Source organism: Sciurus vulgaris, assembly GCF_902686455.1.
Source record: "Sciurus vulgaris genome assembly, chromosome: 5".
Classification (NCBI taxonomy): domain Eukaryota; kingdom Metazoa; phylum Chordata; class Mammalia; order Rodentia; family Sciuridae; genus Sciurus; species Sciurus vulgaris.
The window spans coordinates 128,426,587-128,453,819 of NC_136465.1; the positions used below are offsets into that span (position 1 = coordinate 128,426,587).

Here is a 27,233-nt window from a genome sequence, read left to right on the forward strand (position 1 = left end):
TCTTTTTTTTATCTACACATCTATCCTTCCATCCAATCCCATCCATTCATCTGTCCATCCACCTGCATTTCCACTGAATATCTTTGGATCATTTGCTAAATGCTAGGTACACTGATATCTAGTTAAAAAAAAAAAAAAAAAAAAAAAAAAAAAGATACAAACTTAGTCCCTGCTCTCAAATAACTTTCATTCTAGTAAAAATTAAAGATCTCAAGCCATTAAAGCCCTTAACAACACGATCAGTAGTAATTGATAAAACAAAGGCTAAGTCTGGGGCTAATTAGGGGCAATCACCTGAAAAATATTTGCAAATGATTCATTATGCCCTAGAAAAACTGGTCATATTGGTTTGGGCAAGTCACTAGGCCTTCTCTGTGCCTTAGTCTCTGAACTGTAAAATAAGGAAACTGAACTATATGGTTTTAAAAATTATCCTATTTTAGGCTGGGAAGGTAGCTCAGTGATAGAACACTTGTCCAGCGTGTGTGAGAGGCCCTGGGTTCCATCTCCAGTACTTCAAAACATTTTTAAAAAATAAAATAAAATAAAAATAAAAATTACCATATTTTGTTGACTTCAAAACATCATCACTTATAAGACACACTTGTTTTATTTACCAGTAAGAAAGAATTTGTTGTCAATTAAATTACATTAAGATAGCTTGTCACTAAGATCTTAAAATTTTATACTTATTAAAGAGAACAAAGTATATATATGAATAGAAAAGTATAAATGAAATAAAGTAGTTATGGTATTTCTCCAACTTTTCCACATTCATCATGTGTACCAGTGTCACTGATATCCACATTTTCTATATGATATTGTTTTCTGTGCCATTGATAATACTGGTGACAGAGCACTGACTAGAAAGTTCTATAATTGTCCCCTGCATGTTCTTCATGGCTGCTAAGAATCTTATGGCAAGTTTTCATGTGTGTGCTTCCTTGATCTTGTGGGACAGGGTCAACAGAATACATTAGAGAACAATGAAAATGTCTTTCTGGAATGGTCCTTAAAGGTTCATTGCCTGAAACTTCAAGAGGTTGTGTTTATCCAATCATATCTCCATGAGTTACAGCCAGGTAAGAGCAGATGCAGAAAGTAATAATGACATCACAACTTCTACAGGCTTAAGAACAGCTGAAAAACACATCCCAGCCTCCAGGTGTCGAAATGTATGGGGGTGGCCAGTGAGTGGTGATCAGGATATATGAAATACGTTTTTCCAAACTCCATTTTCAACTGAAATTCTTAAGGTAGAAAAACAAATAGGCATATCCCAAAGTCTCTGGTCCCACCTTCTCTTACTCTTATCTGTTTTCTCTCTTGTGCTTTCATGTAAGACTTTGAAAATATTTCTATTGCTTAAAAAGAAAAAAAAAAAAAAAGTGGGAATCCCTGTTAGCTGACAGATATGGCCATTCCCACCTCTGGCATTCTGTAGGTCTATAATAATAATTCACATGTTGAGTAATTGACTCTAAAATTTCTAAGAACTTCTCTGGCACAGACTTCTTCCAAAGTCTTAAGAGATTTCAGCAATGTATTCACATAGTCTTTTGTTTTGTCAAACTTTAAAAAGATATTTTGTATTCTCAAATGGTATAAACTTGAGCATCACAAAACCTAGATCTTTCTTTGATACTCTAAGTCCACATCTTTATAGCATTTAAGTCAGCCAAAAGAGTCACATACATTTGATTTTCATAGAAACCCAGAATCCTACAGATGACAGTATGAAGATTTTTCAAGGTTAGATAACTTGCATAAGGACACATAATGGGCAAATTACTTTGCTAGAATTGTTTTCATTCTATATTCATCCTTCTTTCCACAATATCACCAGTTAACATGAATTGTCTCGGCTTGACCAAATTGCTAGACTCTTATAAAAAAATTCCAAATTCCAATAAAAAGTTTTAAGATTGTCTTTCATGTAAATATGAAACATTAGAACAAAATATTGTTTAAGCATGAATTGTGAAAGACAGTTTCACACAATGGATTAAAGAATATTTTCTGATTTGTATTGAGTTAGTGACCTGTCAATCTCTTGTTTGGAAGTCCACACCAGTTTCAGAGAATAATAACTTTGTTTTAAAATTCTGGAGATATATGCCTTACTGAATATCTAAAGGAAAAGGGTTACTTTCTCTGTTTGTTTTACTTCATCTTTGTTCATCTTAGTGTTACATGCACACACAAGAACATATTTTTCTCATCTCTGAAATCTGGATACATATTCCCTGAAAATATATTTCTTCTCTATTTCCTTTTTCCATTGCGTGTTTCCTTTAACAGATGCATCATGTGGTCTGAATATAATATCCATTCTTGTTATCAAGCATGAACAGAAGACAGTTTCTCTTTAAAAGTACAATGCCCTACCAATGCCTTTAAAATCCATTAAAGAATATCTCACCAAGCCCACAAGAGCTTTACAATAATTACTTCTTTCACCTAGGTGAAAAAGGACATATCTGTCAACCAAAGAAGTGCAGAAGCAATTAACACCTTAATACTCTACTGGGAAATTGCCTAAATTAAAGAAATAACAGGGATGCTTCATGATTATTGTATTTCTAATATTTAGTTATTAGCATGGCTATAGAGTTCCTCAGTCATTCCCATGCACCCTCCCCAGCCTAAGAGAGCCAGGAACAGGTGTGTACATGACATGGTCTATTTGGGTGCTGTGCATGGGGCACATATAATCCTTGGGTCACATCCTTCAGAGACTGAATTCAGAAATAGGGCTGACACATGTACTGATAAAAATTAATATGCAAGACTATGAATGTTGTAAATCAATGACCTCTCAGGTATAAAGAACATATTTCTGGATTCTGTGCTGCCATCCATGGAGGTTTTATCAGTCCTCTTTCAGCACTGGGCTACTAAATAGAAAATCTATATCTATCAGGCCTTCTGTACACATAGCAGGGCATATGAATAAACTGGGCAGTGAGGCAGATGGGTAAAGAGCCTTGTTCTTCAGAGCAAGATCCAGAGAGCCTAGAAGTCCAATTGGTCAACTTTTCCTTTTCCTGGTGATGTAAGATGCCCTTTTCACATGAAGTCTAGGTAAACAAATCTGGTTAGGACTTTGAGAGATGCAGAAACAATAAAAAAATCACAGGTCCCTTTCCTTAGAAGACAAATCATAGTGGAGGTAAAAAGTATTTCATTCCTTTCTCCCACCCCAACTCCAAGATTGGCTATTTTATGAGGCACCAGGGAGACCAAAGAAAACCATATAGGATGCTCTAGTTTCCATTTTAACACAGATAAGACCAGGTAAAAATGAAAAAAAGAGACAGCATACAAGAAGAAAAGCAGCAATGAAATCAGAAAGATTCTGGAGTAGGCTGGAAAAGAAGAAGGCAGTTCATTCTCTGTGAACACTGCAGTGGGAGAAATTAACCATTTCCAGTAGCTTCAGTGAATGATAACTAATAGTTATGAAGCACTTTATATGACTGACTTAGTATGCTGCAATGGGCAGACTCTGTGGTGATATCGCATGTCCCTAACTCCTGATGTTCACTCCCTTGGCTTTGTCCCCAGCTGTTGGTATGGTCATGACATGTGACTTGTATCTAACCAGTCGAATATGGCAAAGGTTCCAGATGTACATTATCACATGATGTGATTCTGCATCTCATGCTGGAGACTTCCCTGCCTTGCAGGCTGTGAGGAAGCAGGCAGCTGTGGGGGACTGAAGGCAGCCCTTGGCTGATAGCCAGCAAGAAAGTGAAGCCCTGAACTGAATTCTGCAAGTAACTTGAGCAAACTTGAGAGCAGATCTTTCCCCAGTGAAGCCTAAGATAAGCTGCAATCCTAGCTCACGTATTGATTAGAATTTTGTGAGACCCCCAGAGAGGACCAGATATGCTGTGCTTAATATCCTGACCCCAGAAACTGAGATAGTATGTACGGTTTAAGCTGCTAAATTTGTGGTAATACTGTTACACAGCAATGGATAACTAATTCAGATGCTTTATGTATATTAATTCATATAATCCTCATTATATTCTCATTTCACACAATGGGAAAACTGGAGCATTATACTTAAGCAAGCAGCTTAATTCCACATAGCAATAGGTGGCAGGGGTGGCATTCAAACAAGGCAGTCTAGCTCCAGAGCCTGTGTTCCTAGCCAGCAAGGTGTGCTGCCCTTCTGTACTTCTTGGATAGTTCTACCCTATGTTGTATTCAAACCTGATTTCCCATAACTTACCCTAAAAGCACAAGTCAAGTATTCAAATGCAGATTGGATAAAGTGAAAAGAGCAGGATGAATATAGAATTAAAACTGATCAGTGGGGTGCATGAAACAGGGTGAAGAGTTACATGTGATGCCTTGTGAGCTGCCCTCAGCCAGGGGAATGATGATGGTTGATAATTGTTAGCATATGCTTTCTAGTCCTGCCTCTAAGATCATTGAGAACATATTGATCTCTTTCTCATATGACTTGAAACCACAGATCATTTTTGTTTCCAATCCTCTATTTTTTCTGCTCATACAAATGGTGAGAACCTCACATTTTTGTTGTTCTCTTTGGCAGATGGTCTTCTTGCACATACATAGGTATAGGTGAGACTGTTTGTTCTGTGTAGTATCAGTTGGCAGAAATGCCTCTTTCTCTTCTTGCAGGGCTGGGTTTCCTATGCCCACCAAGTTACGGTTTGGCCAGGCAACTCCAATGCATTGACTTTTCTTCTAGTCATAGTGAATTTAAAAACTTACCCTTCACAAAGATCTCTCCTAATAACCTGTAGATGGGATGCAGCACTCTGAGCTGAAATTTCAAGGGTTTGAGGCTCATGGAGGATGATACCCAAAGTCTGCAGAGAAAAGCAAGATTTCTGGTGGGGATGCTACAGGGCTGTCTTGGTATAGCCATGCTCAAATTTCTTAACATCTATTAAATACTTATCAAATTTGTGACTCATTTACTGCTAAGAAGAGCAGAAAGTATTATGTGATGAGGAGGAAAAGAGTGAATCATTCCACAGCTGTTGAAGGAAATGTTCAGTTTTAGATAGCATATGCTAAAGAGCACTGACAACTGGAAAAAAGACAACCAGGGTATGGAAACAGCGTCACATACATCAAGACTGAAGAAAGGAATGCATTTTCCTTGTTTCTGCAACCACAATTCTGGGAAGAAGTGATAGGTGTATTGAAGAATCAAATGACCTACTTTGGGAAGGTTTAGAAGAATTAGAAAAGTCAATGGGTCAAGGTTCAAGGTGAGAAATTTTATCCTGCTAACATGAGGAATACTTAACAGGAGATATTCCGAAAAGTGCTTGCAAGAGTAAAGTTTCTGTCTTTAAAAAATATTAAAGTCAAAAAAAGCTATATGTGAAGTTTTCAATGTTTAAAGCAGAATGCAGAGGGAAAATGTATCTATGAGCATGTGTGTGGTAGATTTAGAGGGTTCTTAGTGAGAGCATGCCACGTTTTGTTACTCCCTTTCATCACTTTGTAAGGAGTGATGCACAACAGTGATGGGATCTTAAAGTAAGTCATGAAAGGAGAATCTTTAATTCAACAAACATGGGAACCAGCTATGAATTCTGCTAGGCAAAACTCAGTGGGGGGATTTTTAATAAAGAAATACTTCCTTGACTTCAAGGAACTGCTACCTTAAATCAGATATAAATCTAGAATCCAGGAAAACAATTGCAGAGCAACTTGAAACAGGGTGAACTAAGCTGCAAAAAGCCTCAGAAAAATCACAAAATGCTCCGGGTGTTCATAAACAGAAATGCTTATGGAAAGAAGTCGTAGTAAGAGAGCTGCAAATGGAAATGGAATGCGATACATGGAGATGACACGGGGCAGGAGCATTAGAAGGGTAAGTCGGCTTTATCCCTTTTTGATTTGAGGAGGCAGGGCTGGTGAGAGAGAAGAGTGTTGTATTTAGATGGGAATGTACTTGTACTGCAGGGTAATCCTCTGACATTGCCCTTGGTAATCCACTCTCCCCGTCTTTGAAATGACACCTTCTCCTCCCTCGGCAAGCCTGCAGCATCCCTTTCTCTTCCTGCTCTCTGTGAATGACTTCACCTTTTCTTTCCCTAAGAAATAGAGTCATCACAGGGGACTCACATATCCTCTTGGGAGAACTCTGGCACCCTCCTGTCTTCTGCCCAGCCTTTCTTCCTGCTTGTGCTGGCTGGGCCTCCAGCCTCTGCCCCCTGAGCCTCTTCAAAAGCTTTGCTTTTGCTTTGATCCGCCTCCCTTGGGCAGCACTCTCCCACTCCACTAGACCAAGCAAATCAGCACATGAGCTTGCTGAATCCTCTAATATGAAATAAATGTGTGTGTATACATGTATCTGTATATTTATGATTATATATTTTTCAAAAGTTTTCCCAGATCCCAGGTGCCCTCTGGCTGCCCTCCCATTTCTCTGTTCCCCTTGATGGAGAAGTTCTTTGGGAGTCTGGCTACATTCTCTGCCTCTGTTTCCTCAAGACCTGTTCTCACCTCAACCACTCAGGCTGGGCTTTCCCTCACACATTTTCATGGAAACTATTCTCATCACGTCCTCAGAAACTCCCTTCTTACCAAGTCTCACGGTCAATTCTCAGACTTTATCTCATTCATTTTATCATCAATATTGGACCAGGTGTTCCCTTCCTCCTCAGTGGCACACGGCTCTTAGCTTGGATCCCAGGGTACCGTATCCTCCTGGCTCTCCACTTGCTGCCCCTATTCCTTGGTGCCATCTGTGGGTTCTCCTGATCTCTAAGGGTTGGTCTGCCCCAAGCTTGGACCTCGGACCTCATCTCAATCTACTGGCACCTACATGATTTCACCCACTCCCAGGGTGAAAATGCCGTCTATACATTCATAGCTCCAAAATGTCTATCTCCGACTAAGCCCTCCTCTGAGGTCCCTACTCACTTCTTGCACTCATCTTCTTCCTCTTCAGTGGTTCTCTGTCTTCTTCAAAATTTGGCCCCCTTTCTACTACCTTCAGCTCTACTTCTGCCTCCACTTTTCACTACACCCACCTTCAAATTTTAATCATTTTTCACTACTTCCATTTCCACGGGTCTGAGCCACCATCGTTTCTTGCTCTGAATACTTTAAGAGCCTGCTAAATGGCCTCTCTGCTTCCACTGTTGACTTCTTACAGTCTCTTTTGCGTACAGCAGCTAGAGAGGTTAAAACAAAAAACAACCCCATCGCTTCCTCAACTGCTCAATGGCTGCAATGACGTCCGTCTCATTCAGCATCTCAGGTCTAATCCCAGCCTACAGACTCTCAGGAGCTCTCCTGTCTCTCCAGTCTCTTCTCTTAGCATTCTCAGCCTTTTGCCTCCCATCATTTTGGATTCACTCAAATGTGACTGCCTCGTGGCAGCATAGAGGCCATCTTGACTTTCCTTTGGAACGCAGCCCAGGCCTTTCTTCCTCCACCACGCTCTGCTCCTTGTAGTTTATTTTTCTTCGTTGTGCGTAGCCTGACCTAATATTAGAGATGCAATGTTTGTCGAACGTCTGTCTTCTCCACTAGCTCACCAACTGCAGGGGTATGGAGATTTAAAGGCCTGGTTCACATCCATGCTCCTGGAACGGTACCCAGCACATGGTGGGTGCTGGATAATTACATATTAAATGACTATATATGAGGGTCAATCTAAAAGAATGCTCAGGATCAAAAAAAAAAATGAGAGATTGTTTTATTACTGTGGATATAAGGAGCAAGTAAAGGATTGGTTAGAGAAGAAAGGAGCAATGCTGTGAAGCACACATTGGTGAAAGGTGTGCAATTGATGCGTAGTGGTTCACATTCCATGCAGAAAGCAGGGAAGCACCAGGGTGCTATCAGAACAAACAGCGCTGCCCAGTGCTTAATGTATGTTCACCTAAAATCTGAAGGGGAAGTCCTTATAACACTTGCTTAATATTTAGTTTAATTGTAGGTTTTAGAAATGTGTAAGGATATTTAAGAGTTATTAAATATTTTTTTATTTCCTAAACTTTGGGTAAATATTATTCAGTATTATTCAGTGTTTATCTTTAACTCTTTATTGTTCAGTGTTGTTGTTTTTTTTTCATTTCTTAACAGAACCCCAAATGCGTTTTGCGCCTGCTTAAATGACATGGTTCTGGATGAAAAATCAACAACTACTTATTGATGTACCAATAAAGTGCATAGCACTGGAGTTCTCAAACTCATTCCATAAGAGAAGGATCTCAACCCAATCAGTGTTTTCCAAAGTATGGTGCATATAAACAAACATTGATGGACACCAGGTGATTTGAGGGGACTTATAATCCTTTATTTTAAATTTTTAGTTGGAAACATTTAAAATTTATATTGGGAAAAAATGATTAGTGCACCGATTCACAGATATTAAAGTTTAAGAGAAAACTAAGAAAATGAATCAATTTAAATCTACTGAAAATCACGTTTATTATAATAAGGCATAATATAGCTATGTAACAAAATTTATGAACATGATATATGAGTAACTGAAATTTGGGAAGCTGTTCAAAGTCATTTAAGGTGGAAGAAAAAAAGAGGAGTATCAATGGCCCCAGAGCTCAATGCTATAGTAAACTGTATCTTTCTTCACATTCCTCAATGCCGGTCAAACAATAAGACCTTCACCCAGCCTAATTCTCTAAAGTCACTTAATTTTAAAACACAGAATTGAAGGTCTCTCTAACCTAGAGAATGGGAAAATTCATTTTTATTTAGTGCAAAAGCTATTGAGGGAAAAGTCTCGTATCCTTGAGGCTTCTTGTAAAATGTTTCTCAGACACTTATGACTGAGTGACCAGGAGCCTGGCACTGTGCAAGTGCCATCATTCCTGTAACTCAGGGGTCTCAGGGAACATCAAGGCACAGTCTTAAGTCACCAGAAATAAATTTCAACTGAATTGCACACTAGAGGAATTATTATTTAAAAATCACTTGCTGCGTATGTACCACTTTCTTGTGTTTCAGCCATGGTTACTAAGGCATGAGAGAAGTTCAAACAGAATAGACTTCCATTGTTCTGAATTGCTAATGAAGACTACAACACTGAACACACAAATCAAGCTGCTCTCTCTTGGCCCAGTGCTATTTGAGAACTCAGTACATACCCCAGTCACATAGCAAACTGGATCAGCTCTCTGGGGGAAATCCTTAATGTGTACCTGCCATGATAAGTAATAAGTTCTACTTTGCATTGCTCTATTTATAGACTTGAGTGATTTTTCACACCTTTTTAAAAACCCTTTTCTATAGCAGAACAGCAGAATGAACAACTTTCATCTTGTCAAATTTATTGTTAAATGACGTTCAAACGTTTTCTTCAGATGTTGGAGGACTACACAGACATTTTCTGCTTAAACAGAAACAAATGAGGCTGGAGAGAGATCTCTGGCCTTTAAAAAGTTTTTAGCTTTGAGCTGAACTATATTTCATCCATTAGTCTTGGGCAGCAGATAGTTTCCTTAGAAATGTGATATTTGATGCTGCTTCAAGGCCAACATGCCTGCATTTGTAGAAGCATTCAATGAGGCAGAAAACATGTTGGAAAGTTTACTAGTCATGAGGTCTCAGAATCGGCACAGAGAAACCAAGCAGGTGGTCTTTGCTTTTTCATTCATTCAACAAGTACTGATTGAACTCCTAACATCTGCTAAGCACGGTTCCAATATTGATGATATAGGAGTGAACAAGACATATACAGTACCTGCCCTCATTAAGCTAAATTTTAGCTACAGACTAAGAAAGAAAATGAGAACATGTTCATCAATTAATTTCAGACAGTGAGAAGTCATATAGAAAAGTCAAATACAAATGGGGGAGGGGCAGAGTCACAGGCATATACATAGTGCTGCCTATAGTGGTGACTTTCTGATCTTAGAAACCTATCTCTAAAGATGTGTGATAATTCAGCTAATTTGTCAAATATCCAAATTGTAACACTGGAAACGTCATTATTTTGAGGTTTTGTTATGTTGCCAGTGAGGAGCTTTGGTAAGGTCCACATTTATGCTCCTCTTGCCCCATGGAATGCTTATGAGGATGCAGGGAAGCCTGACTGCATGGCAAAGGTGCTTGTTGCTTGGTATTTCCGGATGTTGGTCACGTCTCACTAATAGCACAGCCTTGACTTGGTGACTTTGGTTAGCATCTGTGGTCCCATTCTTTGTATGACATTTCAAAGTTGGTGGGTTCAATAGACTTTGAATAAGTCTCCTATCTGTGAGACTCATTCATTTCTTAAGATCAATGGTAGAACTAAACAGATGAAGTAGAACCAGGCATAAAATTCAGAGTAAATGCCCTTCATACACCTGAACAGTGATGTAGCTATAAAAATCCTAGTCTAAAAGTCACCCTAGAGACCTGCTGTAAGGATGAGAATTTAGACCAACGAAGCATCAAATTGTGTGCCTAGCAAAGATAGGAAAATGCTGAACAGAAAGGGCAGAACCTTCAAAATTTTTGTCTACCCCCTTAATTTGAGTGATCAAGAGTCTGGCATTATTTTCCAGATTTAAATTTTTTAATAGGTGTTAATCCTTCCTGGATATATTCTAAACAACTTGTCTATATATTTTTGGGCTACTGGGCATTTAAAACTCAACTCTATATTTTCACTTATCCCCAAGTACCTAAATGTGACAACCCAGAAAGACTAATATCAACTTCATTCCATTAATAAATGTATTTTCTATTATTTTATGAAGGGGAAAAATCCTGTGCAAATGTTTTGTGATCTCAGTGACCTCTGGATGCAGATTTAAGACACTTTTCTTAAGTGCACCCAACTTTGGAAATGCAATAGACATAAGTACTTGATATCACCCTGCATTTGTCAATGGCTCAGAATTCTTTTTCAAGACTAACACAATCAAAGAAAGATATCCTGAGTGGAAAAAGGGAGGCAAGTCAAATAAATAATATCCTAACTCTAGGCTTTGGGTAGTATCCTATCTTTTCCCTTCACAGAGAGTAGACAGACATAATTAAATACCTCATCTTTAAGGTGGCAAAACCACAAATTGTTTTCAAAAATCTGTCAAACCCAGAGTCTGTACAGATGTCCTCTAATAATTTGGACACCCCCTTAAGCAATCAAGCTTCAACTCACCAGTTATCTGTCAAATTAAGGAATATCAGAACAACAGATTCCTTTTAATATAGATCGATATGTTGTAGAATTTGTTAGTTCAAAATATCATTGTACTTGGAATTCATCATATCTTTCAAAAAATGGGCAGGAATACAGTGCAAATATACTTCTTCACATTAAACAGAACGTTGTCTCTAAGTTTAAACTCCAGCATGGTAGGGAAACTCATGTCATTTTTTACTATGATTGTTAAAAACGTTACAAAAGCTTATGAAAGACTAATACATCTTTTTATTTTTACATATTTTGCCATAAGAGACATGATTAAAATGACAAGTTCCCAAATAACATTAATAATGCATTTTCCCTTTATCCAAAGCAAATGTATTTTGCTCCTAAGAGATGTTTAATTCATTCCCTTTTTTGGGAAGAGAAAAGGAGGGAGATGAAAGGATTTACAGTTAGAACTGGCATTTAATGAAAGATACATATTTGACTTGTGATTATAAAATAATTGCTGTGGTAATTTTGGATTTAGAGAGTGGTACTGAATTTTGATATGAATGAAAAGCAAATTATACTTCTGCTAAAATTCAAGATTACCTTTCTGGTATAGTTAAAAGTTACTGCCTATTATGCCATGAAAATAGTGGAGCCCGTGTTAAGAAATCTTATCTGTATATGTAAATAAACATTTTCTCTGGGAAGCACCAGATCTACATTTATAGAGTAATTTTCAAATAACAGCTAAACTGCCACAGAACTTTGACAGACAGGCTTTGGATCCCTCTGCTACCATGTACTCTTCCTCCACCAAAGCCCCATCCCATTCATCAAAGGAAGTGCTGATAGGAATAGTCAAATTCAACCACCATCACTGGATCACTGGGAGAGGAGCTCTGGGGGAGTCCTGGGTCAAGCCATGCTCCTCTGAGGTTTCAGCCTCTGGGTTGGCTTATTTCCCAGCAGGTAGGGGAGTTAATTGGCCCTGGGGCTGCATTTACCTCAGGAGGGAACCTCTGTACTGAGATCAGGGGCTGGTAGCTGAGCCAAGCTTCCTTTAGGCTTTCTTTTCCTTGGTGTGCTTTTCTCTAAAGGCATCTTCCCTTGCTCCCAGGATGGCAATAACCGCAATAACCCCTTGAGGGAAGTAAAACTGGGAGATGAGCAGGAGAAAGGGAGACAAGCTGTAAATGCAAATCTAACACTTCCAGCCCTATGTGGTCCAATGTAGGCTATCAGACCCCGTTAGAATTTTTTGCCAAATCTCCAGCAAATCTTAGAGCATGCATTTACCTGGCCTTCCCCTCTGTGCATTTCTCCACTCCCCCAGCTTTTGGCCAGAACAAGGCTTCGTAGACTTTAAAGTAAGACAATAAAGTAAGGATTAGAATTCTAAGAGTCTTCAGTCAGTCATGAAGCAGTTTCCAAGAAGTTCTTTAATTTCCTCCTTCAGATAATAGTGAATATGATCAGCTGTTAACCACTTTAGTTTCTTAACTATTTGGCTGATGAGGTCTATTCTTTTTCTTTTTCTTTTTTTTTTTTTTTGTGGGGGTCGGGGAGGTCGGAGTGCTGTTTTAAATAACTGAGAAGATTTTGAAGGTTCCTGAACCCTTTGGTTTCTTCCTGAGGAGTGATGAACAGTTTTTGCCTCCCCACTGGTTGAACTCCATGAGAACAACCCATGATGCTTACAAAAATGTTCATAATTTCAGTGACTTTTAAATTTGGCACACAGAGAAATAAAAGGAAAAATCCTAAAATGAAGAATCACTTGTAGGTTATAAACTAAAATTTATGAGTAACCAATTTGTTTGCCTCACATGTAAGTTCAAAGACTACTAAATGATTTTAAGTCCAGTCCTCAAACCTGTGTTAAATTTAGTATGTAACTAGAAAACTTTTGAAAGGAAAACATTAATAAGAGTTGGGGCTGGGGATATAGCTCAGTTCATAGAGTGCTTTCCTGTCAAGTACAAGGTTTTGGGTTCAATCCCCAGCATCGGAAAAAAAAAAAAAAAGTTGGTGGGTTTGTTTATTATCACCTAAAGTAGTAAGGACAGTGGGAAGTCTCTTGTCTCTTCTCACCAGATGAATACAGGAAGGAATTGATAGAAAACTGACATTCTTGACCTTCAAACGCTGGGTACTTTCTTACAACTGAAAAAGAGAAAGCAGAGAACACAGCCCATAGCTGACTGCAATAGTTTTTCTAAACGTGACCAGCACTAAGAATGCTGCTTTATAGGATGGAATAGAAGAAATCTCACTGGGTGATGCCATCTAATTACAGAATTCAAATTGCTTTAGAATCTTCAAAGCAACAAGGATCTATAACGTACTTGTGTCTCCTTATAAGCCATGTACTTTCATAATAAATCTAAGCCTTCAGAATAAGAGCAAAAATAACCACATGTAAAAATTATAAAAATAAATAATAATCATGAACAAAGTTGCTCAGAAACTGGGCCCATCGTGCTCTTTATTCAAATGGAAATTTTCCCTTTTCACGGATGGATTTGCTGGTCCATTCAATTTAATGCAGGAACCACTGCTACTTTAAAAATCCTATAGCTGAGGTTTACCTGTACTCAATTTGTTTACATAAAATACATAAACACTTTATTTTTGACACATATTTAGATGTACTAATGCTTTAAACTCTGCTCTTAAGTACTGTTGCTTTCCTAAGGGGGTTTTCCATGAATTATCCAGTGGAGATAAAGTTTGAATTATAATTTGAATTTCCTTTCCCCTTTGAGAACTTGAATGCTTTTGTGTCATTTTCAAAAATCAAAGCTTCAAAACACTGAAGTTGTGGGCTAGAGACATTGTTGTCTTGGAAAAACACAGGCTACTCTCACGGCATTAGAAGAATCTCAATCACACCTTCCTGGGGAAGCAAAGTCCCAGAATTTTACAAGAACTGCTGCTCAGTGGAAGCAAATTCAGGTTCAAAGAGATGAGAAGAAAGGAGTTATTTTTTTTTAATTCAGCATGCACGATCTGCTACTGCAATTTCCATCCCCTTTTTCCTGCCAGGTGTCTCAGTAAAGAAATGGATGCTGCTGTGAAAAAGCCACCCCGTTGAAAACAGAGGTGAGAGTAAGTAAATGAGTGAGAGTTGAAATAAATTCAAGTCATTTCACAAAGGATTTTGTTATGACAGATTATAAGATGGATTTTCACAAGTTGGTAAGGTCTTCCAAAGTCTAGCTTCTGACTACTGTTTGAACAAGTTGTGTAGAATGGAGTCTACACTCTATGAAATAACATGACTTTTAGTACCAGGTTAGGATTATTTAGGATCACCCAATAACAGGATTCAAAAGTAGGTAAAACAGCTGAAAAATCCAACAGTCTGGTCTAACCTGGGATGCTCTGTCTCCTCACAGCCAATGTTCCATCGGGCGGCTTTGTCTGGCTGGCGGATTTAGTGTAGGGACTCTCATCTGCAAAGGTACAATGAAGGGTTTGGTTAATTTCCATCAGGTTTCCGGTGCAGTGAAGATCTTTAATGGATGGCAATCCTTCTGCCAGAGAGAGGTGATATGGCACAGTAGAAAGAGTTGATAGACCTGAGTCCTGAACTTGGGTGAACTGTGGGACAAGTCTGAAAAATGTCTTGGAAATCAGCTTCTTTCCCTGTAAAAGAGGGTAAATTTTTCATTTACCTCAGAGTTGTGAGGTTCAAAAGCTATAAATGCACATGAAGACATTTAAAAAGTTGTCAGAAGTATGCAAATATGGTATATAAATTATTTGCCTGTCACCTACATTCATTGATAAATAAATATCAGTGACTATGTAGAGCTGGAGGACAAAGAAGGAATAAAATGGCTCAATGGGCACTAAGAATAAATCAGGTAGAAGAACAAAGGAAATGAAAAGAAATGCAATATTTCAGATAAGCAGATGACAGAGCATTAGTATCATAGGAGAATAAAGACAGTTAGTAGGTTAGTCCTGTCAGTGTGAACTGACATCCAGGGTAAAGCAGAGGGATAGGGTCATTCAGAGGTGAGACCAGAGAAGCTGGACCGGGAAGAGGGAAGAACCATGGTGGCAAAAGAGAACGCACATTGCAATGAGCTGACTGGCTTTCTTTTACAAAGAGATGAAAATAACCTGCAGAACAATAAAAAGAGCAACTGAAAAGACAGAAAGTCTGAAGTTCAGCACAGTATGAGTTAGGCAAGAAGCTCAGTAATGAAAACACTAAGTGATGAGATCGTAGAGGAAATGGGTCTATCAAATTATAAGTACGGCAATTGTTTTAGGATTTACTCTGACTTGGAATACAGGAAGAGTGACCTAGGATGGCAGATATTAGGGTTAAACTATAGGAAGGAATGACTCTTCCTAGTTTCTGTGGCATTTGTATCCAGTAAGAGATGTCAGAGTAAAAATCGTAAGTTTCAAGAAAAGGTCCTATATGGCTCAGTGAATATAAGTGCAGTAATTGCCTAGCATATTCAGTTCAGCTAAATGAACCAAGTGATACTCTGGTCACACTATAACATTCGTTTGTTATTTATGGTTGTGTAAACAAGAAATCATTAAGGAATTAAAAAGAACCATATTGCACACGACAAACTATTAAATATAACAAGTACTTAATTCAGAAACAAAGCTTTATCATCTGAGAACATGAATTCTCCCACCTAAGTGGCTTGTGTTTCAAAAGTGAGGAATTCATTTCCTCTCTAGGATGTTCTTCTCGTTGAAATGATTCATGATTTCTTCATAAAACTAACAAGGTCTTTGTAAACGATGACAAAAAGTAAAGATTAACACTACTGTAAATTGCAATTAACTTAAAAAATGACAGTCACACTCTTTCATGTTTATATTCCATTTGTTGCCCACTTCTTTACATTCTTGCAACCATAAAAAATATGACCAACTTTCAGATACCAAAACAATCAACCACATTGCAGTTTTTTTTTTTCCTTCCCCAGTACTGGGGATTGAACCCAGAGGCACTTTATCACTGAAGCACATTGTCAGTCTATTTTTTAAAATAATTTATTTAGAGACAGGGTCTTGCTGAGTTGTTTGGGCCTCACAAGTTGCTGAGGCGGGTTTTGAACTCACGATCCTCCTGTCTCAGCCTCCCGAGCTGCTGGGATTACAGGTGTGCACCACAATGCCCAGCTCACAGTTGCTTTTAAAGTAGCATCTCAGGTCTCCAACTCTTCCCTTTGCAAACACAATTTAGAGTATAATCAAAAACCACAAAACAAAATCTAAGCATTGCATTACAAAGTCTCCCTCTGCCCATCATTGTCACCTGGGAACTCGAGTGCTTTTTCTCATAGGGGCAGTTTAATAGCCAAGCTTATATAGCACCTGTAAAAACAGACTCTATGTAAAAATTTGAGATTCTTCATAAGACTGCTTTAAAAATGTATTTTCTTTCATTATCCAAAACTTTGTGTATTTTTTTTTTTTAAGTACAGAGCTCCAGTCAAGTGATACAGATCACAACAACCTGATTTAAAGGTGGCATCTTAGAAATCTAAAGGCTTTTCTCAGTTTTCAATTTGTTAAGAGTACTGCCCATTAAAGTCTTAGTTTGAATCCAGTGTTGAATTTTCTTAAAGGGTAGTAAGAGATTTGCCTGGGAGACTCTGGAGTTATCTGTACTTGATGCTCTATTTTAAGGAAACATTCCTTTAGAAATTTACCTAGTTTGCATTATGGATATACTCAACCCTGGTAAAATGGTTTTCTCATTTATATTTGAAAGCAATTTCCTTGATTTAGAGCTGAGATAGTCTAGTTATGCACATCCTTAAAAGGTTGAAACTGAATTATAGATGGCCACCTGGCCAGCATCTACATCACCATCCCCCATCCCTCCTATACGCCTAGCATCCAGTGTCTTTCCTGAGCACAGGCAAAAGTATATAATTATCTGGAAGCCAAAAGTTGTCTTAGTCAAAGGACCAGACTGAAACAAGTTCAATACTATCTAAGAATAGTTTGCCCAAGTGAACCAGGTTGAAAGCGATAGTTCTAAATGGAAGCGAGGGGGAGCTTGGCAGCATCTCTCACAAGAGTTACGGAGTGCATAGCAACAGAGAAGCATGGTGTGAGGTAACCCTTGGTTTTCCGAGAACTTGGCCTGTATCTTTATTTTAAACAAAGAAAAGGCAACATGAGCCTTTTTCATCACAAAATGGATTTCCACTCTCTTCATTGATTTACTAAAAGTCAGGTTTTGATTGTCTTAGCCAGTCAAATAGAAATGGAGTGGGACACTGAAGGAATCAATAACTCCTGGCTCCATAACAGGATTCCAAAGGACAAGAATGTCCAGGGAGTATTTTTATTCCCCTTCATGAATCATGGAAAACTATGGAGGCCTCTGTCATGCCCTTTCCATGTGTCCTTAAGTGGATTTGTAGATATATTCCTAGATTGACATATTTATAAGAGACCATCTAAACTACTCTTTCATTTTATGGTTAGGTGTGGGGCCCAGAGAGATAAGTTTAAAGAAGGACACATATTTAGAATGAGTCTAGACTATCTATCTTTATTCTCATGTTCTGTCCTCCTTATCTTACTTCCTTATGGAGAGATGGTGATTCCTTAGGTTATTGGCTTACATGTTGCAGTATCACACTAGGCCCATCATGCCAGCAGAGACCTTGCATGGTGTAATTCTTAGGACAAAACCTCTGAAATGTGCCACTGTAGTCAATTCTTCAGGCACATGAATAAATATCCTTTCCTTTTCCTGTCTAAAGTAGATAATATTCTCAAGTTCACTCTTTTAAAGATAAATATTTATAAAAGAAATACCAATTCAATTCATTGTTCTTCAGCATGGGCTTTACTAAGTCATTGAATTATAATATAGATGTTAATACTTTTCCTTTGGTCATCAGGGAGGCACCAGCTAGACTTTGAAGTTCCATCCAAACATAGAAATGAATAAAAAAGTAGGTCAAATAAGGAAAGGAATCAATAAATAGATAACATGTTTAGAATAGCACCTGGCACATACTGAGCATTCATTAAATATTTGCTGATAGATGAATGAATTATATTTAATTTCCAAATGAGCATTTATTATAAACAAGTAGCCTTAAGTGTGTGAGCTAGGTTCCCTCCCATCTCTGATTTTCTTTTTCTTATAACCTATTCCTTGTAAAATCACATCACCACCCAAGAGCTATTAAATGTTGACCTATAACAGGTTAAAAATCTGTGGCTCTTCATAAAAATGATATTAAAATATATTTCCTTTCATTTTTATTCAGGTTATAGAAAGTGTTTTAGTCAGCTTTTCATAACTGTGACCAAAAGACCTGACTGTCTAAGTACAACTTGGAGGACAAAAAGTTTATTTTGGCTCACAGTTTCAGAGGTTGACTCTGTGGTTGGCTGGACTCCATTGCTCTGGGTCCAAGGTGAGGCAGAACATCTGGAAGGGTGTGGCAGAGGAAAACAGCTCCCCAAAGTACAGCCAGGAGGCAGAGAGATCTTGAGTGTAAGGAAGCAGGGATAATATAATCCCCATCAGGTCACCTCCTCCAGCCATGTTCGCTTGCCTAAAGTTAGTATCCATTAATGCATTCAAATCATTAACCCTTCAAATGGATTAATCCACTGACTAGGTTGCAGCTCTATTAATCTAATCACTTCACCTCTGAATATTCCTGCATTGTCTCACACATGAGCTTTCAGGGGTCGCCGCCTATCCAAATCATAACAGAAAGATTTATCAAACAACCTTCAACATAATTCCTTCAAACAAAATAATGTTGATTTTCATACCAAACTCTCAGGCTTGACTTCCACGGTAGATCTTTTCTGCAAGTTGTGTGGAGCAAAGCAGACAAGGAGCCAGTGAGCTGCTGCTCCCTGAAATGAATGCTGCAAGTAATCATAAAGGGCATCTCAGGGCACCAGGACTGCCAGCCTTTTCTAATGAAATCTTAGCAGCTAGATAATCACTGTCACATATGATGGCCTCCCACTGTCAGAGAGGCTTGAATATTGGTAAAAACAAGGAAAAACACAGGTCCTTTTGCAGAAACATCCCATGACACCAGGGAATACGCCCTCCATTAACAGGGACAACTGACATGGTGTCAGAGGCTCAGAAAGGGCTTACTCAAGCATACACTTTAAACGGAAGAAGAACAATGCAGAGAGCCATCTGTCTATCTCATATACGTCAATTTGGCCAGTGTCCTCATGTGCCAAACACAGGAAAGGCAAACACAGGTCATTTATTTTTTTATATATTCTACGTGAAGTTGGTGTTTATATAAACTTGAAAAACACACAGCAGGCACCTATGGAGGAAGATTCCACTCTGCATCACAGACAAAGCCCATGCTGGAGCTGGAGAAACACATCTCCAAGGGGCTTCGGTCCCCTCAAGCTCTCATATCCTGCAATGGTTGCCTGGCATCAAACAGCATCTACATGTAATCAGACTGGCTCTTGTCTCTCCAGGGTCTGGGCTTCTCAGACAGAGCAGATATGACTATGGTTTCAGAAATCTATGGCTGTGTTCTGTGTTTTGTTGAAGAAAAAAATTCAATTTCCTTTGGCTGAGACTAATCAACTTCTGCTAAACAATTCTTAGTAACTAATTATGCACAATTGAGGCACCTGCTAAGCCAGAAGATTCCTTAACTTCTTGATTAGAAAAAAATAAAAGACATTTTGTGCATTTAAACATTAGGACCATTTTCCAGCAGTGGGGAGACAGGCAGCTCATGACACAGTGCTCATGTCATTACAAATGCAGAAGAAAACTCTCTTCCATAAAGGAACAAAACAAAATCCATTGTGAAGGAAATAATCTGTTCCTTGAATTCAATTTCCTTCCACAAATTTTAGTGCCTACTATGTGCAAAATGAGGATCAAAATGGATAGAAGGTAATGAAACTTTCAGGGGAATGCTGATTGCAGAATTCCTATTACCTCCTAGGAGTGAGTGGGACATGGTGCTTGATTCTCCTGAGCAAGAAGGGGGGATGAGCATGCGCTTAGGGTGCTGGTGGAAGTGGGGCATAGGGAGAGAGAGGGGGATCCATGACAATGACCCATCCAGAGTTCTGCAATCAGGAAAATCAAGAAGCAAGACATTTTGAGCTTTTAACTAACACGAAAATTTTGCATTGGTGGAAACCTTGTTCTTTTCTGAATTCTGGTCCTCTGAGCATCTTATCCCAGTTCAGCATGCACATATTGTGGCTGCTTCTCTCTCTTGTACCCTGACCCTTCAGTTCAGTTTGCTGCCTTGATGATTTGATAGTATACTCTACAATTTAAGCAACGTTTCCTGAAGGATAGCTGTCAAAGGGTTTTAACAACAGAAATGAGTTATGTCCTTCTCTTCTTATTAAAATGATGTGTAACTATGATAACAGTGCTTCACATAAAGGCAAACTCAAAAATATAATCTAGTACACCTTTTCAATCCTAAATCATTCTTCCTTCCAGATTAAAATAATCCTGTTTTTCTAGGGTCAAGCAGAAGTTGTATTCTGGACCCTTCTATAATCAGAAGGCTCAAGCTCCTATGCAGGCTGTGGCAATACAGCTTTGGCATTCCAGGCTATAACATGAAAAGCTGCAGACAATTTATCATAAAGAATAAGTTAATTTCATCTCCTTCCCTAACCTGATAAAATAGTCCATACAGCTGTGTTTGAACCAGAGGGAATAAGACTTATCTGAGCTTGATGGCAGAGGCAGAGGGTTTCTCTCCCATTAAGATATGAGCTTTCCCTCACTCCATCCATCTACATTCCCTCCCCTATTTTGTGACTTGTTTTGCATCTGCATGGTATTAATGTCTATCCTGACTCTGCAGGTTTCCTTACAGTTTTATAATTCAGACACAGATGTGCTTTATATTCTTAAAGGGACCAGGTCTTTTGCTTTTAAACATTAAAAAAAAAATCATATGAATAGAGCACAACTTCATTTTAAAAACAAAGGTGCCTGGATGAACTCAAGACCATTATGTACTGCAAAATAAACCAAACTCAGAAGGTCAAGAGTTGTATGTTTTCTCTCAAATGTGGATGCTAGAGAGGAGAAAGGAAATGAATAGTGTGTGTGTGTGAGGCGGGCAGAGAGGATCTCATGAAAAGCAAAGGGAAATCAATAGCGGAGAGGGATCAGGGGATGGGAGGAGGGAAGGGAAAGGAAGGGGAGGAAGGGATAATAGTCAAATTATAGTTTTGAATTATGTGAATGTATGAATATGTAACAACAAATTCCATAATCATGTATAACTATAATGCACCAATAAAAATGTGGAAAGAAAAAAATTTTTAAAAATCACCAAGGACCTTAAGAAGTTTTTATTTTTGTAGATCATATCTGTCACTATTTATCATATTGGAAATTAAAACTTATAAGATGCAAACAAAAATTTAAAAGTTAAAAAAACCCAAAGGTACAAATAATGGTTTCTTCACAATTATAGGATGTCCTCTAAATTATATTAATCATAATTGCATAGCCACTTCAAGCATTAAATATTAAATATTAAGTATTAAATATTATAGCTAAAAAGAACACCAATTATGCTTCTTGCATTATTTTAGGCCTGTCTTACAAAACCATTGTCTTCCATTATTATCTAAGTCTTTGCTTTTCCAAATGTGGTCCACAATCTGCATTAACATCAGTTGGGAGCTTATCATAAATGCTGAACCTCAAGTCCCACCGAACTATGAATTAAAAGTGTGAATCTACAGGTGATTCAAATGCAACTTAATGCTTAGAAAGCCCTGCTCCAATCAACATGACCTACAGCAAGCAATTGTACAAGTAGTGAGGTGACAGCTGTCCTAATGTCTCATCTGGTTGTGTCAGTGGCAACCTACAAAGGATTTGCCAGAATTCCAGTAGTATCAGTGAACTCCAAAAGAATCTGCAGGCCTCAGACTGCAAACATCAAGTTGCATATGGAAGGATTTCCTCACATAGAAATAAAACTTTGCAATGTTATGGTTTGGGGTAAATTGTACCATCTCTTGATCGACCTTAAACCTTTCAACAGTCCTAAAATGGCTGAATTATGGTGGCTATATCTAAGGTCAGACTCTCTGGGACAAATGATGGGTCATAATAATCTCTAAATTTTAAGGTGGAAGAGGAAGTAGTATTGAGTTACTACTCCATAGCTAGTAAAGAACAATAAAAAAATGAAAAGATATGTCCTGTCTTATGACAGGGACATGGGAGAAGAATCTTCTTTGGCATTATCTCCTTAAATTCTTTCCCTCTGATGCAGAGTCACTTCCTTGAATCTGCACAGTTGTCTTGGAGCCAAGATCTCCAGCACAGAACCTGACCCCTGATCTACACACAGAGACTAGGACTGCAGTGGCCCTGAACATCTGGTCAACCTTGTGGAAGTGGTCCATGGAAACCATGGTGCTTGGTGATGTCTGCAGGCCTTTTGGAAAAGTAATATCTCCAGCCAGGTTAATTTGTAAATCCTCTTTGAAAGTAATGAGCATGAAATTGCACTTTTCCTGCCTCTGGCATTCTTATTGCTAATGTGTCTGAATCACAAAAGATAACTCCTCTGCTTCTTAATGTTTCCAGCAAGGATGGTTGAACCAGAGTCATGGTAGTAGCAGAACTGCCTCATCATCAAAGAATCAACAATTCTAGAGGACTGTACTCTACCCAGGAGGCCCATTTTCATTACCCCATCAGATCCTACTTTAACACCTTAAAATCTTAATTTCAGTATAGTCTCCACATTCTCTGTATATAAGGAGGGCTATAAGCTTAAGCCTTTAATTTATCTATTAGATTATGATAGCTGATAACTTCAGTATATTACACTGTTAAATACTCATAGATTAAATAATCGTTAGCATTAGAATGACAGAGACAAATAAGTATGACCTCAGGGTAGCTAGGATGGGCTATTTAAAACCACCTTTTATATTTATGTTTAAAGACTACATCAAACTTTAGGGGAGAAGAATACAGTTTATATGGGTATCATCAGACTTGACCATATCTGAGTATTCTTGGAGGATCATAGAATCAGTATTTGATTTTATGTAGAAAGAAATAAAGCTGTGTAGTAGGAATTATAGACACAAGTAAGACATTTGAAGAAATTAAGTCTTCCTCAATTTTTCTGACCAACATTTACAAAGTTAAGAGTTCATTTTCTTATATATTGATCACAGTTTTACGTGGAATAAATTTGGGAGAAAAATTTAAAATAAGACATAAATTTTCTTGAGATAATTCATGAAACGATTAAAGATGTCTTCATGGAAAAAAGTTCCAGTGTTTTCCAAACATTCCAACAATGATAATAACAATCCCTTCAAACCGGATTATTCAAATTATAATATTTCTTCATCTCTTGATTACTTAAATCAAATTTTTTTCTTCTTCTGTGTGTGTGTGTGTGTGTGTGTGTGTGTGTGTGTGTGTTGCTGGGGATTCAATCCAGGGCCTCAAGCATGGTAGGCAAGTGCTCTACCACCAAGTTATATCTCCAACCCATCTGGGGCTTTTTTTTTCCTTTCTGATATAAATTGTAGATAAAACAATGGAGCTCTTGTTAAATCAGGGTTTTTCCAAGAGTATTTATTTTCCATGCTATTAGTGGAAATTTTCCATGACATTAGCAAAGGTTTCTATATTTAGAAATTCTCACTGTGATAGTTCCTCAGATGAGGTCAAGATTGACGGAAAAATAAGAGGAAGTAAGGAGCTACCAGGACGACTTCATTATGGAGGACTAAATATGGTGCCAGTGAGCCAGATGTCACTAGAAAAAAGAGTGATCCAACTGTATCTATGGGGTGGGTGTATTCATACCTTGGTTTGATTACTGAGAAAATAGCCTTTAAGACTCCCACTTGTTGCTCCGAAGAGCAATGATAATTAGGGGCATGATCAAATTTCATAACAATGTAACTTTAAAACCTAGTTTAGTGACTTGGTATTGTTTTTTTCTTTTTCGATGTTTCTCTAATGATCAGCATAAACCAAAACAAATGTCATCTGCAGGTGACTTATAGACTACAAATAAATGGTTAAACAGTCATTATTGCTAACAAATTTCTACAAGAAATGGAAAAAAAAAAAGAAGCATTACTACCCCTACTTAAGTTCAACTTTGAATATACAAGTTGGACATCTGTCTCTATATCTAGCATTCTGGAATAATAAAAAGAGAGACATATATAATGTATATTCATAATCTTGAGTAACATTTTGGAGGTAGGAGCCCTCACTATTCTCCTCAGGGTCACTGACTTGACTGAAGAATAGGGCTGCAAGTGACTTCCAATTCCTACCTCATATCTGAAGTTTATAGTGGCCTCGGAAACAGTGATCCAAAGGGTGTGTCCAATATGAAGACAAAGCACACCCAAAAAAGATTTTTCCAGGCATATACTTTCATTAATTCTCAAAACAGTGGAACAAAGAGATAGGACTTTGTGGTAACAGAAAAAAGGAACCAAGTCAGAAGTTATCAGTCAATGAAAGGAAAAGTGAGCTGCAGGTTGAAGCTCCTGATTGTAAGTTATATGAAGAAAAAAGGGGTGGATTATAATTATATAACTAAAAATATATGGTTCTTTCATTATACATGTCATTGGCTTCCTTAACAAGTAATCTAAATAATTTCTTACAAAAATTTTCTTACTTCTGAGTTTGTGTTTACTGTAATAAGTAGTTTAAGCATACCTCAGTCAACCAAAAGCTTTTAATGTCAATAATACTAGTAATACTGCAAATAATTATAGCTAATATTTATTGAACACTCGCTATACGCCAGCATGAGTTTCATCCTTTACATGCATAATCTTATTTCTTCTCACAAGGACTCCATGCAACTTAAAGTTGCATAGAATCTATTCTTAACCACCACGATATACTGTTTACAAAAATTTGATTCACATACTTTTTTATGATTCTTTTTTGCATGTGTAAAAAGAGGTACACCTTCACATAGTTATCACATTGGGTGTATTCTTTGTCACTATCATTGGTATAGGGATTTGGGGCAGCATCATCTCACCAATTTTTAGATCTTGCTTCTTTGTAATGAATTTCTGGTTTCATTTATAATGTAAGATTTAAGGTTTTTTCCAGCACATAAAAGAATCCCTTGAAAGAATGCCTTTTAGCCAAGAAACTCCAAGCCTTAGGAGATGAAATCTGGCTAGGTTTCTCCCTCTGACTCCCACTCTGTGCCAGCCATTCTCTACTGACACAGCATTTATAAATTGGTTACCATAAGTGGTTTGTCGTCTTAAAATGAATAAACAATGGGACACTCTTTTTTCCTTTAGTATTCTACGCAGTATGCTCATAGCCTGCTTCTTACAATATTTCAAACATTTCATTAGTGTTTGTGCAGCCAGAGGTGGGAACAGATCTTGGACCTGGTAATATCAGCAATGCAGTGAAGACAATGGTGGGATGGCTTCTGTGAGGGTGAGGAGGTCAAGCCTGTTGTTCCTTGCCTTGTGACTCTCCACACCCATCTCTACATACAGCCAGGACCCTAGAGCAGGAGGGACTGCAATTGAGCCTCAGACTCAGGAGTGAGTGGTTCATGCAACTGAGCCACTGGGTGGACAGGCCCAGACCCTGCTAGACAAGACTTTCATAGGGAGCTTTTGAAAACAAGGTGATGACACATCTACTAACCATTCTTCCAAAAACTGTCATCTCTCCTAGTCCTGGATCACTTCAGAATCTATCTCTGAATTCACTTTTTTTTTTCTTTTGGAAATTCCTATATTTAAGCCCAATTTGTGATTGTGGGTGGATGGTGTCCTTACATGCCATTTTGGAACCAATACTTTCTTGCCCAGATGAGGGAAGGGGGCGGAAATCACATTTGGATGCCTTGGGAGTAACATATTTCACACATGTCTGGAATTGTCACATATTTTGCTTTATTAATTCATTGCTAGGTCAAGCAATAGCAGATGACTGCTTATCAAACAGATGACATGTGTTTTTAATGCATGATTAAAGCAGGATTTATCATGGTTGTCAGAATCCAGGGAGTCTGTGGTTTTTCTTATTTAAAGCCATATTTTGGACATGCTGGTTTTACAGTAAGAGGTAGTGATTACATGAACAAAGCCTCACTAACATGTTAGGACAGATATAATTTTTGTATGGAAAATACAAAACCAACTTTTACTTCACTAGGATTTCAATGGGATGCCATGGTTCATATTGGTCTACCACTTACTAGTTTTGTGACTTTGGATAAATTATTCTTCCTGAGCCTCAATTTCCTTTCTTGTAAAATGGAAATAATTCCACCCTCACAGGATTCTTATGAGAAGTGAATAAAATAGCATTAAGTAAAACACCAGGACTTGAACCAGCACTGTTCAAAAGGTGCCGGTTCAATTCTCTCCAGTAGAAGAGGAAGCTGAGTGACAGACAAGGAGCAGTGGAGATCCTGCAGCAGCAAATTTCTTTGCTAGCACTTATCCTGGTACCTTATAATATGGATGCTTCTGAGCAGGGATTTAATGTTAGGGTCACAAATATTATTCCAATGATGACAGATGAGAAAACTGAATCCTATAGAAGTTAAAAACTGTCTAAAGCTAAACGTTGCTAATAAGAAGGAGACAGGATTCTTACTCAGGTCTGCCTGACACCAAAGATATTCTTTCCCCAGTGTTGCCACAGTGCCTCAACACAGAGGCTGGTGTGACAAATAGCCCTGAAGCATTCCCCAACCTATACCTCCACCTCCTATCATAAAAAAGATGCAGACACTTGACGATTTTTTTTTTTAAGTTATGGGCTACCGTTTGGTAAGTTTTTAGTTGGAGAAATTCATTTGTATTAAATGGTATGTTACAGATTAGTTTGTCAGTGGCAAAGTAAAAATGAAAACTGGTACCTGGATCTAATAGTCACACATTATCAAAAATATCTTGGTTTGCTTCAGAGACAAGTTATTCAGATATACAGTTTCCTCACGAAATCCTCGCTTGTCTAACTCTCTTTGGGTTATGTCTACTTCATCAGCTTCCCTACTTTTTCCAAAAATATTGCCTGAACAAAGATTCAGCTTTTACACTTAATTAGGATAAATGAGGAAAATGCAATTCAACT

At 38.0% G+C, this 27,233-nt stretch overlaps 1 protein-coding gene across 1 annotated transcript in view; it reads right to left on the reverse strand.

Moving 5' to 3' along the window:
• Positions 1-27,233, reverse strand: part of GRIP1 (glutamate receptor interacting protein 1) — a 364,416-nt gene that overhangs the window by 149,419 nt on the left and 187,764 nt on the right. Inside the window, 1 exon segment of the mRNA XM_079142206.1 lies at positions 14,476-14,556. Within this exon segment, the coding sequence (XP_078998332.1) occupies positions 14,476-14,556 (81 nt within the window).